Source organism: Salvelinus fontinalis, chromosome 1 (genome assembly GCF_029448725.1).
Source record: "Salvelinus fontinalis isolate EN_2023a chromosome 1, ASM2944872v1, whole genome shotgun sequence".
NCBI lineage: Eukaryota > Metazoa > Chordata > Actinopteri > Salmoniformes > Salmonidae > Salvelinus > Salvelinus fontinalis.
This window is the reverse complement of record NC_074665.1, coordinates 10,187,852-10,205,811: the sequence shown is the minus strand read 5'-3', so window position 1 is coordinate 10,205,811 and position 17,960 is coordinate 10,187,852. Positions and strand designations below refer to the sequence as shown.

Genomic DNA, 17,960 nt, shown 5'->3' with positions numbered 1-17,960 from the left:
GCTATAGGGTTACTGCAGTTTGGAGAATGTTTCAGAGTTTAACACATCAGTAACCTTAACCCTTAAAGCCTGCAGGTTATAATGCATCGTAAAACCTGTTTAACCAATGCATATTCTATTTCTCTTGTTTAGGTGATAGATTGTGGATATAAGCTTTGGAGGAATTATGACGAGGAGACAGCCTATTGAGTATCTTCTTTTGATGTGATGGCCGCTAGGCTACACCAATCACCAATCACCAATACCATGAATAAGATAAAAGGATTATGAGATTATGTATTATTTTGAGACCAGTTCACTTAGAGACCAGTTCACTGAGAGACCAGTTCACTGAGAGACCAGTTCACTGAGAGACCAGTTGAGACCAGTTCACTGAGAGACCAGTTCACTTTGAGACCAGTTGACTTTGAGACCAGTTCTCTTTGAGACCAGTTGACTTTGAGACCAGTTCACTTTGAGACCAGTTGACTTTGAGACCAGTTCACTTTGAGACCAGTTCACATAGAGATCAGTTCACTTAGAGACCAGTTGACTTAGAGACCAGTTCACTGAGAGACCAGTTCACTGAGAGACCAGTTGACTTTGAGACCAGTTCACTTTGAGACCAGTTGACTTTGAGACCAGTTCACTTTGAGACCAGTTCACTTAGAGATCAGTTCACTTAGAGACCAGTTGACTTTGAGACCAGTTCACTGAGAGACCAGTTCACTTTGAGACCAGTTCTCTTTGAGACCAGTTGACTTTGAGACCAGTTCACTTTGAGACCAGTTGACTTTGAGACCAGTTCACTTAGAGATCAGTTCACTTAGAGACCAGTTGACTTTGAGACCAGTTCACTTTGAGACCAGTTCACTTTGAGACCAGTTCTCTTTGAGACCAGTTGACTTTGAGACCAGTTCACTTTGAGACCAGTTGACTTTGAGACCAGTTGACTTTGAGACCAGTTCACTGAGAGACCAGTTCACTGAGAGACCAGTTGACTTTGAGACCAGTTCACTTTGAGACCAGTTCACTTAGAGATCAGTTCACTTAGAGACCAGTTGACTTTGAGACCAGTTCACTGAGAGACCAGTTGACTTAGAGATCAGTTGACTTTGAGACCAGTTCACTGAGAGACCAGTTGACTTAGAGACCAGTTCACTGAGAGACCAGTTCACTTTGAGACCAGTTGACTGAGAGACCAGTTGACTTTGAGACCAGTTGACTTTGAGACCAGTTCACTGAGAGACCAGTTCACTTTGAGACCAGTTGACTTTGAGACCAGTTCGCTCTGGATTCCTATTTTGTTTGTCTTTGACTATATCAACAACAACAACAACAACAACAAAAATTACAAGTGTTGAATTTTTTAAAATTTTATTATTAGCAGTATGTGTTTTACTTATAGAATGTATCATCAACAATATGAGTAAAGAACTAAAGGCAAATAACAAATAGAAAAGCAATTCTTTAACTACCAATTATTTTAAAGAGAAATATAACCAATGTGTATTTAGAATGACACTTTCTACTCACTCGATTGATTCTGACTGTGAATGATTTAACCGAATAATAAAACTTGCTAAGATGTGTTTTTTGACGGACCTTTTGCTATGGCTATTGTTTAATGGTATGCGTTATGGCCTGGACTGCATTTCCTGTGTTTTGCCACCTACCTGACTACATCCCAGGACTCGAAACTAACAGATTTAACAGGCCTCACCTTTAATCATGGTCTTCGTGGGAAATGGTTTGTAAATTATTTCAGTCAGGATAAATATTGATGATGAAAAGCAGCAAAATGTTTTAAATAATGTGGTAAAATATAAAGTGCTTTATTTGCGGAAAACATCCAAGCATGTATTTTTACAGAGAACGTTTTTTTAAAAACAAATATAATTAAAATATCTAGCTGATTAGAGCTTGAGTATCATACATAAATTATTTTATGCATTAGCCTATAGGTCTGAGTCCTACCCATCAGAATATACAGTATTCAGTATAGAGCTTAGTAAAACTATAAAGAACATCGGAAAGAAATACCTTAAAGTTAAAATCTCGGTTTCTTTCTGCAGGTGTGTCTCTGATATAGGCTACTGTATGTGTAAATATTGACAGATTGAAGTAATAAAGCAATTCAAATTGTCTGGTGAGCAATCGACTTCAGACACGTTACCCATCCTTCCTAGTCCTACTCATATGGCCGCACGCAACCAATGGCTGACCAGACGGCATACATCACAGCTAAGAAGAGCCAATCGGCGATCATCCAAAGAACTATCCGGCGACGGACTGTGATTTAGGAGTAGGCTACATATTTGGAAACTTGCAATCTAGTGGAGAAGATAGATATATCCAAGGGGATATATGAGGGGACAGATCGCGTATTTGGGAGCATAAAAGCGGCCCACAATCAACTTTTTTTTAAATTTTTGCATAGAAAGGCGTAGCCGCGTAAAACGTTATTTTTCAACCGTGGAGCTGTTGGATAGAATGTCCATAGGTGGCGGGGGCGGCCCAGGGAAGACGACACAGTGCGGGGGAGACCACCTTCTCACTGCCGTGGAGAACGAGCTACAGGCGGGAAGCGAAAAGGGCGATCCCACGGAGAGACAACTCAAAGTCGTCTTGGATGGGAACGAACTGTGGCAGAAGTTCAAGGAACTCACGAATGAAATGATAGTAACCAAAAATGGCAGGTAATCCATTAAATGTACATGTTTTGTATGGCATATATATATATAATAGTGAAGACATCAAAATGATTAAATAACACATATGGAATCATGTAGCAACCAAAAAAGTGTTTAACAAATGAAAATATATTTCAGATTTTAGATTATTTAAAGTAGCCACCCTTTGTCTTGATGACAGCTCTGCACACTCTTGGCATTTTCTCAACCAGCTTCACGAGGTAGTCACCTGGAATGCATTTCAATTAACAGGTGTGCCTTGATAAAAGTTAATTTGTGGAATTTCTTTCCTTCTTAATGTGTTTGAGCCAATCAGTTGTGTTGTGACAAGGTAGGGTTGTTATATTGAAGATATCCCTATTTGGTAAAAGACCAAGCCATATTATGGCAAGAACAGCTGAAATAAGAAAAGAGAAACGACAGTCCATCATTACTTTAAGACACGAAGGTCAGTCAATCTGGAAAATTTCAAGAACTTTGAACGTTTCTTCAAGTGAAGTCGCAAAAACCATCAAGCGCTATGATGAAACTGGCTCTCATGAGGACCGCCACAGGAAAGGAAGACCCAGAGTTACCTCTGCTGCAGAGGATACGTTCATTAGAGTTACCAGCCTCAGATTGCAGCCCAAATAAATGCTTCACAGAGTTCAAGTAACAGACACATCTCAACATCAACTGTTCATTGGAGCCTGCGTGAATCAGGCCTTCATGATCGAATTGCTGCAAATAAAACACTACTAAAGGACACCAATAAGAAGAGACTTGCTTGGGCCAAGAAACACGAGCAACGGACATTAGACCGGTGGAAATCTTTCCTTTGGTCTGATGAGTCCAAATTTAAGAGAATGACAATAGTGTGCACAGCTGTCACCAAGGCAAAGGGTGGCTACTTTGAAGAATCTCAAATATAACATATATTTTGATTGATTTAACAATTTTTGGGTTATTGTATAATTCCATATGTGTTAGTTCATATTTTTGACGAGTTTTAGGTATATATATATATATATATATATATATATATATATGTATATATATATAAAAAATATATATACAAACACAGTACAAGTCAAAAGTTATTTATATATATATATATATATATATATATATATATATATATATATATATATATACTCTACATTGTATGATTTTTGGGTACTTTAAGCCTATTGTCATGTTGTTGTCATGTTGTGGTGCTGTCATGTTGTTGTTATGTTGTTGTCATGTTGTTGTCATGTTGTGGTGTTGTCATGTTGTGGTGTTGTCATGTTGTTGCCATGTTGTTGTCATGTTGTTGTCATGTTGTTGTCATGTTGTTGTCATGTTGTTGTCATGTTGTGGTGCTGTCATGTTGTTGTCATGTTGTGGTTCTGTCATGTTGTTGTCATGTTGTTGTCATGTTGTTGTCATGTTGTTGCCATGTTGTTGTCATGTTGTGGTTCTGTCATGTTGTTGTCATGTTGTTGTCATGTTGTTGTCATGTTGTTGCCATGTTGTTGCCATGTTGTTGTCATGTTGTTGTCATGTTGTTGTCATGTTGTTGCCATGTTGTTGTCATGTTGTTGTCATGTTGTGGTGCTGTCATGTTGTTGTCATGTTGTGGTTCTGTCATGTTGTTGTCATGTTGTGGTTCTGTCATGTTGTTGTCATGTTGTTGTCATGTTGTTGTCATGTTGTTGTCATGTTGTTGTCATGTTGTGGTGCTGTCATGTTGTTGTCATGTTGTTGTCATGTTGTGGTTCTGTCATGTTGTTGTCATGTTGTTGTCATGTTGTGGTGCTGCCATGTTGTTGTCCTGTTGTGGTTCTGTCATGTTGTTGTCATGTTGTTGTCATGTTGTGGTGTTGTCATGGTGCTGTCATGTTGTTGTCATGTTGTTGTCATGTTGTGGTTCTGTCATGTTGTTGTCATGTTGTTGTCATGTTGTGGTTCTGTCATGTTGTTGTCATGTTGTTGTCATGTTGTTGTCATGTTGTGGTGTTGTCATGTTGTCATGTTGTGGTTCTGCCATGTTGTTGTCATGTTGTGGTGTTGTCATGTTGTGGTTCTGTCATGTTGTTGTCATGTTGTTGTCATGTTGTGGTGCTGTCATGTTGTTGTCATGTTGTTGTCATGTTGTTGTCATGTTGTGGTGTTGTCATGTTGTTGTCATGTTGTGGTGCTGCCATGTTGTTGTCATGTTGTTGTCATGTTGTTGTCATGTTGTGGTGCTGCCATGTTGTTGTCATGTTGTGGTTCTGTCATGTTGTTGTCATGTTGTTGTCATGTTGTGTTGTTGTCATGTTGTGGTTCTGTCATGTTGTTGTCATGTTGTTGTCATGTTGTGGTGCTGCCATGTTGTTGTCATGTTGTGTTGTTGTCATGTTGTGGTTCTGTCATGTTGTTGTCATGTTGTGTTGTTGTCATGTTGTGGTGCTGCCATGTTGTTGTCATGTTGTGGTTCTGCCATGTTGTTGTCATGTTGTGGTTCTGTCATGTTGTTGTCATGTTGTTGTCATGTTGTTGTCATGTTGTTGTCATGTTGTGGTGCTGCCATGTTGTTGTCATGTTGTGGTTCTGTCATGTTGTTGTCATGTTGTGGTTCTGTCATGTTGTGGTGTTGTCATGGTGCTGTCATGTTGTTGTCATGTTGTTGTCATGTTGTGGTGTTGTCATGTTGTGGTGTTGTCATGTTGTTGTCATGTTGTTGTCATGTTGTGGTTCTGTCATGTTGTTGTCATGTTGTGGTGCTGCCATGTTGTTGTCATGTTGTGGTTCTGTCATGTTGTTGTCATGTTGTTGTCATGTTGTGGTGTTGTCATGTTGTTGTCATGTTGTGGTTCTGTCATGTTGTTGTCATGTTGTTGTCATGTTGTGGTGCTGCCATGTTGTTGTCATGTTGTTGTCATGTTGTGGTTCTGTCATGTTGTTGTCATGTTGTGGTGCTGCCATGTTGTTGTCATGTTGTTGTCATGTTGTGGTGTTGTCATGTTGTGGTGCTGCCATGTTGTTGTCATGTTGTTGTCATGTTGTGGTGTTGTCATGTTGTGGTGCTGTCATGTTGTTGTCATGTTGTTGTCATGTTGTTGTCATGTTGTTGTCATGTTGTGGTGTTGTCATGTTGTGGTGCTGCCATGTTGTTGTCATGTTGTTGTCATGTTGTGGTTCTGTCATGTTGTTGTCATGTTGTTGTCATGTTGTGGTGCTGCCATGTTGTTGTCATGTTGTTGTCATGTTGTGGTGCTGCCATGTTGTTGTCATGTTGTGGTTCTGTCATGTTGTTGTCATGTTGTTGTCATGTTGTGTTGTTGTCATGTTGTGGTTCTGTCATGTTGTTGTCATGTTGTTGTCATGTTGTGGTGCTGCCATGTTGTTGTCATGTTGTGTTGTTGTCATGTTGTGGTTCTGTCATGTTGTTGTCATGTTGTTGTCATGTTGTGGTGCTGCCATGTTGTTGTCATGTTGTGGTTCTGCCATGTTGTTGTCATGTTGTTGTCATGTTGTTGTCATGTTGTGGTGCTGCCATGTTGTTGTCATGTTGTGGTTCTGCCATGTTGTTGTCATGTTGTGGTTCTGTCATGTTGTTGTCATGTTGTTGTCATGTTGTTGTCATGTTGTTGTCATGTTGTTGTCATGTTGTTGTCATGTTGTGGTTCTGCCATGTTGTTGTCATGTTGTGGTTCTGTCATGTTGTTGTCATGTTGTTGTCATGTTGTGGTGCTGTCATGTTGTTGTCATGTTGTTTTCATGTTGTGGTGTTGTCATGTTGTTGTCATGTTGTGTTGTTGTCATGTTGTGGTTCTGTCATGTTGTTGTCATGTTGTTGTCATGTTGTGGTGCTGCCATGTTGTTGTCATGTTGTGTTGTTGTCATGTTGTGGTTCTGTCATGTTGTTGTTATGTTGTTGTCATGTTGTTGTCATGTTGTGGTGCTGTCATGTTGTTGTCATGTTGTTGTCATGTTGTGGTTCTGTCATGTTGTTGTCATGTTGTTGTCATGTTGTGGTGTTGTCATGTTGTTGTCATGTTGTGGTTCTGTCATGTTGTTGTCATGTTGTTGTCATGTTGTGGTGCTGCCATGTTGTTGTCATGTTGTTGTCATGTTGTGGTTCTGTCATGTTGTTGTCATGTTGTTGTCATGTTGTGGTGTTGTCATGTTGTTGTCATGTTGTGGTTCTGTCATGTTGTTGTCATGTTGTTGTCATGTTGTGGTTCTGTCATGTTGTTGTCATGTTGTGGTTCTGTCATGTTGTTGTCGTGTTGTTGTCATGTTGTTGTCATGTTGTGGTGTTGTCATGTTGCTGTCATGTTGTGGTTCTGTCATGTTGTTGTCATGTTGTTGTCGTGTTGTTGTCATGTTGTGGTGTTGTCATGTTGTGGTGTTGTCATGTTGTTGTCATGTTGTGGTTCTGTCATGTTGTTGTCATGTTGTTGTCGTGTTGTTGTCATGTTGTTGTCATGTTGTGGTGTTGTCATGTTGCTGTCATGTTGTGGTTCTGTCATGTTGTTGTCATGTTGTTGTCATGTTGTTGTCATGTTGTGGTGTTGTCATGTTGTGGTGTTGTCATGTTGTTGTCATGTTGTGGTTCTGTCATGTTGTTGTCATGTTGTTGTCATGTTGTGGTGTTGTCATGTTGTTGTCATGTTGTGGTGTTGTCATGTTGTGGTGCTGCCATGTTGTTGTCATGTTGTGGTTCTGTCATGTTGTTGTCATGTTGTTGTCATGTTGTTGTCATGTTGTGGTGTTGTCATGTTGCTGTCATGTTGTGGTTCTGTCATGTTGTTGTCATGTTGTTGTCATGTTGTGGTTCTGTCATGTTGTTGTCATGTTGTTGTCATGTTGTGGTTCTGTCATGTTGTTGTCATGTTGTGGTGCTGCCATGTTGTTGTCCTGTTGTTGTCATGTTGTGGTTCTGTCATGTTGTTGTCGTGTTGTTGTCATGTTGTTGTCATGTTGTGGTGTTGTCATGTTGCTGTCATGTTGTGGTTCTGTCATGTTGTTGTCATGTTGTTGTCGTGTTGTTGTCATGTTGTTGTCATGTTGTGGTGTTGTCATGTTGCTGTCATGTTGTGGTTCTGTCATGTTGTTGTCATGTTGCTGTCATGTTGTGGTTCTGTCATGTTGTTGTCATGTTGTTGTGGTGTTGTTGTCATGTTGTTGTCATGTTGTGGTGTTGTCATGTTGCTGTCATGTTGTGGTTCTGTCATGTTGTTGTCATGTTGTTGTCATGTTGTTGTCATGTTGTGGTGTTGTCATGTTGTGGTGTTGTCATGTTGTTGTCATGTTGTTGTCATGTTGTGGTTCTGTCATGTTGTTGTCATGTTGTGGTTCTGTCATGTTGTTGTCATGTTGTTGTCATGTTGTTGTCATGTTGTGGTTCTGTCATGTTGTTGTCATGTTGTTGTCATGTTGTGGTGTTGTCATGTTGTTGTCATGTTGTGGTTCTGTCATGGTGTTGTCATGTTGTGGTGCTGCCATGTTGTTGTCATGTTGTGGTTCTGTCATGTTGTTGTCATGTTGTTGTCATGTTGTTGTCATGTTGTGGTGTTGTCATGTTGCTGTCATGTTGTGGTTCTGTCATGTTGTTGTCATGTTGTGGTTCTGTCATGTTGTTGTCATGTTGTGGTTCTGTTATGTTGTCGTTATGCTGTTGTCATGTTGTGGTGCTGTCATGTTGTCATGTTGTTGTCATGTTGTGGTGTTGTTGTGGTTCTGTCATGTTGTTGCCATGTTGTGGTGTTGTCATGTTGTGGTGTTGTCATGTTGTTGTCATGTTGTGGTGTTGTCATGTTGCTGTCATGTTGTGGTTCTGCCATGTTGTTGTCATGTTGTGTTGTTGTCATGTTGTGGTTCTGTCATGTTGTTGTCATGTTGTTGTCTTGTTGTGGTGTTGTCATGTTGTTGTCATGTTGTGGTGCTGTCATGTTGTTGTCATGTTGTTGTCATGTTGTGGTGTTGTCATGTTGTTGTCATGTTGTGGTGCTGTCATGTTGTTGTCATGTTGTGGTGTGGTTGTTGTTTTCATGTTGTGGTGTTGTCATGTTGTGGTGTTGTCATGTTGTTGTCATGTTGTTGTGTTGTCATGTTGTTGTCATGTTGTTGTCATGTTGTTGTCATGTTGTTGTCATGTTGTGGTTCTGTCATGTTGTTGTCATGTTGTGGTGCTGTCATTTTGTTGTCATGTTGTAGTCATGTTGTTGTCATGTTGTGGTGCTGTCATGTTGTTGTCATGTTGTGGTTCTGTCATGTTGTTGTCATGTTGTTGTCATGTTGTGGTGTTGTTGTGGTTCTGTCATGTTGTTGTCATGTTGTTGTCATGTTGTGGTGCTGTCAAGTTGTTGTCATGTTGTGTTGCTGCCATGCTTTGTTGTTGTCTTAGGTCTCTCTTTATGTAGTGTTGTGTTGTTGTCTTAGGTCTCTCTTTATGTAGTGTTGTGTTGTTGTCTTAGGTCTCTCTTTATGTAGTGTTGTGTTGTTGTCTTAGGTCTCTCTTTATGTAGTGTTGTGTTGTTGTCTTAGGTCTCTCTTTATGTAGTGTTGTGTTGTTGTCTTAGGTCTCTCTTTATGTAGTGTTGTGTTGTTGTCTTAGGTCTCTCTTTATGTAGTGTTGTGTTGTTGTCTTAGGTCTCTCTTTATGTAGTGTTGTGTTGTTGTCTTAGGTCTCTCTTTATGTAGTGTTGTGTTGTTGTCTTAGGTCTCTCTTTATGTAGTGTTGTTGTCTTAGGTCTCTCTTTATGTAGTGTTGTGTTGTTGTCTTAGGTCTCTCTTTATGTAGTGTTGTGTTGTTGTCTTAGGTCTCTCTTTATGTAGTGTTGTCTCTCTTGTCATGATGTGTGTTTAGTCCTATATTTTCATCGTAAAAAAAAAAAAGTTGTTCTTAACTGACTTGCCTAGTTAAAAATGAAGGTCAAATTAAAATAACATTTAAATGATTGATGGTTCGGCTACCTGATAGAAGTCATGTGCCAAATGAAACTAAATAGCCTTTTCTTTAGAACGGTCTTTTAAATTCTTATGTCTTGTTTATTTATAACGAGAAGAAAGCAGGTAGGTCTATATCACAAATGTATAGTGTCGAACGTGTGATTATAACATTGCGATGATATCACAGTAATTAAATGAAAAAAAGATTGCACACCTTCATTCATGCCTTATATTTTGAGTTTTTCTGTAAGGTCTAAACCTTACGTATTACTTACGCTTATTAATATTCACATGGTCTATAAATTAAACCAGGTGTTCACTTGACATTAGCGTCATCAATGCCCAATATCCTAAAATAGATTTTATATATATATATATATATATATATATATATATATATATATATATATATATACACTGCTCAAAAAAATAAAGGGAACACTTAAACAACACAATGTAACTCCAAGTCAATCACACTTCTGTGAAATCAAACTGTCCACTTAGGAAGCAACACTGATTGACAATAAATTTCACATGCTGTTGTGCAAATGGAATAGACAACAGGTGGAAATTATAGGCAATTAGCAAGACACCCCCAATAAAGGAGTGGTTCTGCAGGTGGTGACCACAGACCACTTCTCAGTTCCTATGCTTCCTGGCTGATGTTTTGGTCACTTTTGAATGCTGGCGGTGCTCTCACTCTAGTGGTAGCATGAGACGGAGTCTACAACCCACACAAGTGGCTCAGGTAGTGCAGCTCATCCAGGATGGCACATCAATGCGAGCTGTGGCAAGAAGGTTTGCTGTGTCTGTCAGCGTAGTGTCCAGAGCATGGAGGCGCTACCAGGAGACAGGCCAGTACATCAGGAGATGTGGAGGAGGCCGTAGGAGGGCAACAACCCAGCAGCAGGACCGCTACCTCCGCCTTTGTGCAAGGAGGAGCACTGCCAGAGCCCTGCAAAATGACCTCCAGCAGGCCACAAATGTGCATGTGTCTGCTCAAACGGTCAGAAACAGACTCCATGAGGGTGGTATGAGGGCCCGACGTCCACAGGTGGGGGTTGTGCTCACAGCCCAACACCGTGCAGGACGTTTGGCATTTGCCAGAGAACACCAAGATTGGCAAATTCGCCACTGGCGCCCTGTGCTCTTCACAGATGAAAGCAGGTTCACACTAAGCACATGTGACAGACGTGACAGAGTCTGGAGATGCCGTGGAGAACGTTCTGCTGCCTGCAACATCCTCCAGCATGACCGGTTTGGCGGTGGGTCAGTCATGGTGTGGGGTGGCATTTCTTTGTGGGGTCGCACAGCCCTCCATGTGCTCGCCAGAGGTAGCCTGACTGCCATTAGGTACCGAGATGAGATCCTCAGACCCCTTGTGAGACCATATGCTGGTGCGGTTGGCCCTGGGTTCCTCCTAATGCAAGACAATGCTAGACCTCATGTGGCTGGAGTGTGTCAGCAGTTCCTGCAAGAGGAAGGCATTGATGCTATGGACTGGCCCGCCCGTTCCCCAGACCTGAATCCAATTGAGCACATCTGGGACATCATGTCTCGCTCCATCCACCAACGCCACGTTGCACCACAGACTGTCCAGGAGTTGGCGGATGCTTTAGTCCAGGTCTGGGAGGAGATCCCTCAGGAGACCATCCGCCACCTCATCAGGAGCATGCCCAGGCGTTGTAGGGAGGTCATACAGGCACGTGGAGGCCACACACACTACTGAGCCTCATTTTGACTTGTTTTAAGGACATTACATCAAAGTTGGATCAGCCTGTAGTGTGGTTTTCCACTTTAATTTTGAGTGTGACTCCAAATCCAGACCTCCATGGGTTGATAAATTTGATTTCCATTGATAATTTTTGTGTGATTTTGTTGTCAGCACATTCAACTATGTAAAGAAAAAAAGTATTTAATAAGAATATTTCATTCATTCAGATCTAGGATGTGTTATTTTAGTGTTCAATCAATCAATCAATCAAGTTTATTTTATATAGCCCTTCGTACATCAGCTAATATCTCGAAGTGCTGTACAGAAACCCAGCCTAAAACCCCAAACAGCAAGCAATGCAGGTGTAGAAGCACGGTGGCTAGGAAAAACTCCCTAGAAAGGCCAAAACCTAGGAAGAAACCTAGAGAGGAACCAGGCTATGAGGGATGGCCAGTCCTCCTCTGGCTGTGCCGGGTGGAGATTATAACAGAACTATGCCAAGATGTTCAAAATGTTCATAAGTGACAAGCATGGTCAAATAATAATCATGAATCATTTTCAGTTGGCTTTTCATAGCCGATCATTAAGAGTTGAAAACAGCAGGTCTGGGACAGGTGGCGGTTCCATAACCGCAGGCAGAACAGTTGAAACTGGAATAGCTGCAAGGCCAGGAGGACTGGGGACAGCAAGGAGTCATCATGCCCGGTAGTCCTGACGTATGGTCCTAGGGCTCAGGTCCTCCGAGAGAGAGAAAGAAAGAGAGAAGGAGAGAATTAGAGAGAGCCAAGATTTTCAAAATGTTCATAAATGACAAGCATGGTCAAATAATAATCAGGAATAAAAGGTCCTCCGAGAGAGAGAGAGAAAGAAAGAGAGAACGAGAGAATTAGAGAGAGCATACTTAAATTCACACAGGACACTGGATAAGACAGGAGAAGTACTCCAGGTATAACCAACTGACCCTAGCCCCCCGACACATAAACTACTGCAGCATAAATACTGGAGGCTGAGACAGGAGCGGTCAGGAGACACTGTGGCCCCATCCGAAGATACCCCCGGACAGGGCCAAACCGGAAGGATATAACCCCACCCACTTTGCCAAAGCACAGCCCCCGCACCACTAGAGGGATATCTTCAACCACCAATTTACAATCCTGAGACAAGGCCGAGTATAGCCCACAAAGATCTCCACCACAGCACAAACCAAGGGGGGGGCGCCAACCCAGACAGGAAGATCACGTCAGTAACTCAACCCACTCAAGTGACGCACCCCTCCTAGGGACGGCATGAAAGAGCACCAGTAAGCCAGTGACTCAGCCCCTGTAATAGGGTTAGAGGCAGAGAATCCCAGTGGAGAGAGGGGAACCGGCCAGGCAGAGACAGCAAGGGCGGTTCGTTGCTCCAGAGCCTTTCCGTTCACCTTCACACTCCTGGGCCAGACTACACTCAATCATATGACCTACTGAAGAGATAAGTCTTCAGTAAAGACTTAAAGGTTGAGACCGAGTCTGCGTCTCTCACATGGGTAGGCAGACCGTTCCATAAAAATGGAGATCTATAGGAGAAAGCCCTGCCTCCCGCTGTTTGCTTAGAAATTCTAGGGACAATTAGGAGGCCTGCGTCTTGTGACCGTAACGTACGTATAGGTATGTACGGCAGGACCAACTCGGAAGATAGGTAGGAGCAAGCCCATGTAACGCTTTATAGGTTAACAGTAAAACCTTGAAATCAGCCCTTGCCTTAACAGGAAGCCAGTGTAGGGAAGCTAGCACTGGAGTAATATGATCAAATTTATTGGTTCTAGTCAGGATTCTAGCAGCCGTATTTAGTACTAACTGAAGTTTATTTAGTGCTTTATCCGGGTAGCCGGAAAGTAGAGCATTGCAGTAGTCTAACCTAGAAGTAACAAATGCATGGATTAATTTTTCTGCATCATTTTTGGACAGAAAATTTCTGATTTTTGCAATGTTACGTAGATGGAAAAAAGCTGTCCTTGAAACAGTCTTGATATGTTCGTCAAAAGAGAGATCAGGGTCAAGAGTAACGCCGAGGTCCTTCACAGTTTTATTTGAGACGACTTTACAACCATCAAGATTAATTGTCAGATTTAACAGAAGATCTCTTTGTTTCTTGGGACCTAGAACAAGCATCTCTGTTTTGTCCGAATTTAAAAGTAGAAAGTTTTCAGCCATCCACTTCCTTATGTCTGAAACACAGGCTTCTAGCGAGGGCAATTTTGGGGCTTCACCATGTTTCATTGAAATGTACAGCTGTGTGTCATCCGCATAGCAGTGAAAGTTAACATTATGTTTTCGAATAACATCCCCAAGAGGTAAAATATATAGTGAAAACAATAGTGGTCCTAAAACGGAACCTTGAGGAACACCGAAATGTACAGTTGATTTGTCAGAGGACAAACCATTCACAGAGACAGTGTTCCCTTTATTTTTTTGAGCAGTGTATATATATATATACTGTATTACTAGAATGGATGAAATAATAACACATTATATTCTATCTTGCTTTGTTTCAAAGGCGCATGTTCCCGGTGCTGAAAGTGGATGTTTCTGGGCTGGATCCGAACGCCATGTACTCGTTCCTGCTGGACTTCGTGGCTGCGGACAACCACCGGTGGTAATACTTTAACGGGGAGTGGTTTCCTGGGGGCAAGCCCGAGCCTCAAGCCCCGAGCTGCGTATACATCCACCCGGACTCGCCAAACTTTGTTGCGCGCTGGATGAAAGATCCGGTCTCATTCAGTAAAGTCAAACTCACCAACAAACGTAATGGAGGAGGCCAGGTTAGGGCGAAAACAGTCTTATCAATTAAAATTAAAATATGTAGGCGTTTGAGTGCTATCGTTTTCCAATGATTTTGATAACAATTTAGATAGGCAAACGTCAAGTAATAGATCCTACGTGTAAACACCATCAATCACAATTTTCGATTGAAATAAAAGGTATGTCGATTTTCAACTGAAACCGAAAGCCTATTATTGAACTTTTGTTTCATTTTTGGTATATACACTGCTCAAAAAAATAAAGGGAACACTTAAACAACACAGTGTAACTCCAAGTCAATCACACTTCTGTGAAATCAAACTGTCCACTTAGGAAGCAACACTGATTGACAATAAATTTCACATGCTGTTGTGCAAATGGAATAGACAAAAGGTGGAAATTATAGGCAATTAGCAAGACACCCCCAAAAAAGGAGTGATTCTGCAGGTGGTGACCACAGACCACTTCTCAGTTCCTATGCTTCCTGGCTGATGTTTTGGTCACTTTTGAATGCTGGCGGTGCTCTCACTCTAGTGGTAGCATGAGACGGAGTCTACAACCCACACAAGTGGCTCAGGTAGTGCAGTTCATCCAGGATGGCACATCAATGCGAGCTGTGGCAAAAAGGTTTGCTGTGTCTGTCAGCGTAGTGTCCAGAGCATGGAGGCGCTACCAGGAGACAGGCCAGTACATCAGGAGACGTGGAGGAGGCCGTAGGACGGCAACAACCCAGCAGCAGGACCGCTACCTCCGCCTTTGTGCAAGGAGGTGCACTGCCAGCGCCCTGCAAAATGACCTTCAGCAGGCCACAAATGTGCATGTGGCCTGCTGGAGGGGATCTGTAGAGCTACGAGAAACTAGTGGGCCTGCTAGTGATAGTGTTGGAGCCAGCACCTCCACACGTGGAGTTAAATCCACTCAGTCAAGTAGGCCTACTCCACGACCAACAGCAACGCAGTCTTCTGTGGACCAGTTTATGCCAAAGTCTATGTCTGTAGCAAAACAAGGCCAAATTGATATTGCATTGGCTAAAATGATTGCCACCGATTTCCAGCCATTTTCGATCGTGGAGGACAGAGGTTTTAGAAATTATAGCAATAGTCTAAAACCAATGTACACAATTCCAAGCAGGAAAACCCTTTCAAAATCCCTTATTCCACAACTGTACAGGAGCACACAGGCTTCAGTGAGGGAAAGAGTCCAAAAAGCTACTGCAGTTTGCCTTACCACTGACTGCTGGACATCAAGGCTAAACCCACTTCTTACATGTCGGTTACATGTCACTTCATTGAAGATTTTTTCGATGTCTATCTGTCTTCTGGACTGCTAGTAAAAGCAGCTGTGGAATACTTCCACAGGAGCACAGTAGGTGCTGAAAAAAGAAAGTCTACACAACGCCAGATAGGGATGCCTGAGCTGAGGCCTAAACAAGACTGCACTACAAGGTGGAATTCAACATTTTATATGTTGAAGGGGTTTCTTGAGTCAAAGGATGCCATCATCTCTACCTTGGCCATTGTCATTGGTGCTCTGACCCAAGAGGAATGGGAGGTGATGGAGGACGTGGAGGAGGTGTGCAGAGTCCTGAAACCCTTTGAGCAGGTCACTGTGGAGATCAGTGGAGAGAGGAGTAAGCAGTTATTACTACATCATTATTTAATCCAGTGTTATATATGTATATGAGCAGTAGATGAGAATGTAGTATCAATAGACAAAACATGAACCTGAACTAATAAGTTACTGTTCTCTATTTTCAGCTATGTGACAGCCTCAAAAATCATACGCCTGTGTAAAGGTCTGCAGTGAATCACAGCCAGCCGCCAGAGAGAAGCAAATGTAACCTCAGGACATGTGACAGAGTTGATGGACACCCTATGTTCATCAATGAACAGAAAGTTCCACAGAATGGAATATAATCACATGCTATCAGAAACCGCTGCACTTGACCCCAGGTTTAAGACGTTAGCCTTCAGTGATGCCAGAGCGATTGATGAGGCTCTTCAAAGAATAACCTCAGCAGCAGGGAGGAACAGCCCCAACAGTCAGCTGGCTCAGGCACCAGGGCAACAGGAAGAAGAGGGATCAGATGGAGCAGAAGCACCAGCGGGAAGGAATCCCTCAGCAGATGCCGTAATGGAGGTCCGATCCTATTTTGAGGAGCCCCTCCTCCAAAGATCTGCAGATCCTCTGAGCTGGTGGAAGAACAAGGCCTCTGTCTACACACGGTTAACTAAAGTCAGAACAGGGAGACTCTGCATAGTGTCCACATCCGTTCCCTCTGAGAGGGTCTTCTCAAAAACGGGACAAATAATTACTGCGAGAAGAAACCTCATCAGCCCCTCGAAAGTGAGTCAGCTTGCATTTCTGAATGCAAATCTCTCATAAAAGCAAAATATGGTCAGCGTCACTGTGTGCTGCTGGTTATAACATGGCAATAACGAAGAGAGAGAAAAGAGGGACCAGTTTAATGTTGTTAGTGGGATGCTGGTTATAACATGGCAATAAAGAAGAGAGAGAAAAGAGGGACCAGTTTAATGTTGTTAGTGGGATGCTGGTTATAACATGGCAATAAAGAAGAGAGAGAAAAGAGGGACCAGTTTAATGTTTTAAGTGGGATGCTGGTTATAACATGGCAATAAATAAGAGAGAGAAAAGAGGGACCAGTTTAATGTTTTAAGTGGGATGCTGGTTATAACATGGCAATAAATAAGAGAGAGAAAAGAGGGACCAGTTTAATGTTTTAAGTGGGATGCTGGTTATAACATGGCAATAAATAAGAGAGAGAAAAGAGGGACCAGTTTAATGTTTTAAGTGGGATGCTGCAGTTTTGCACATTGTTATTTATTTTTCTTTGATATGGTGCAATATTATATGATGCTGCTCAGATTGTATTCGTTTTGAATGGTTAGACTTATATGCACTTTGTTTATATACATTAAAAAGTTATACTTTAAATGCACATGTTTAATAGCATTATTTTTCATAACAAACCAATGCATTTTTAAATACATTGTGGTTAAGGTAGAGTATGATTTCTTTTAATAACTTAATTAGAATTGTTTTAACACCAATCATAGTCAAACTATCGCAAACTGTTTGACTTGAAAAAAATACAAAACATATTTTTTTTAAAGAGCCGTTTGGGAGCCAAAAGAGACGGCTCTTTTTGTTGAGCTGAGCCGAAGGAGCCGGCTCACTGAAAAGAACCGGAACGCCCATCACTACCATGCAATTATAATGGTCTACGTCAGACACGTGTGTGATAATAACTTCGAGGAGCAGTTCCTTTTTAGTGCTAATTTGCCCACCACCACCACTGCAGAGGCTGTCTTTAACACAATTGATATGTACCTGGGCTCCGTGGGACTGGTCTGGGAAGGGTGTTCCCAGGCCTTCTGTAGGGATATGAGGAGCGAGCACCAGCGGGTGCTTTATCATGCAGAGGTCCCGCTGGCTTTCTGGGGGTAACGTGTTGGGTCGCTTTTATGAGCTGCGAGCGGAGATTGCTGCGTTTCTTTCGGAAAACAAGTCATCTCTACCCGAACATTTCGATTGTGAGGAATGTCTCGCACGGGTTGCCTACATGGTATATATTTTTGATCATCTGAATTCGCTCAATGTGTCAATGCAAGGGATGGGGCACAATCGATTTGAACAGAGGGACGAAGTGGATGCCTTCAAGATGAAGCTTACCGTTTAGGAAAATCATGTTTCTAATGGGATTATTGACATGTTTCCTAATGATGATTTCGAGAATCAGAATCTGATCAACAAAGCGCACGGCGACACTGAAAAACCCCGTTAAACAGCATCTTGTCAAGCTGCAGGGAAAGTTTTGCCACTACTTCCCCGGAAGAGAACAGGAGACAAGACGACTGGATACGGGACCCC

At 42.0% G+C, this 17,960-nt stretch overlaps 1 protein-coding gene across 5 annotated transcripts in view; it reads left to right on the top strand.

Annotated features, from left to right (window-relative positions):
• si:ch211-130h14.4 (uncharacterized) overlaps positions 1–17,024 on the top strand; it is a 76,498-nt gene extending 59,474 nt beyond the window's left edge. For 4 of the 5 annotated variants that reach the window (XM_055866001.1, XM_055866164.1, XM_055865786.1 and 1 more), the window contains 2 exons: positions 133–2,678; positions 13,825–17,024. In XM_055866001.1, the coding sequence (XP_055721976.1) occupies positions 133–189 (57 nt within the window). In that variant the 3' untranslated portion in view covers positions 190–2,678; positions 13,825–17,024. The remainder of the gene's footprint in view (positions 1–132; positions 2,679–13,824) is intronic. The other variant, XM_055865919.1, reaches the window with a different exon arrangement.
• Positions 17,025–17,960: the final 936 nt, after the last annotated feature.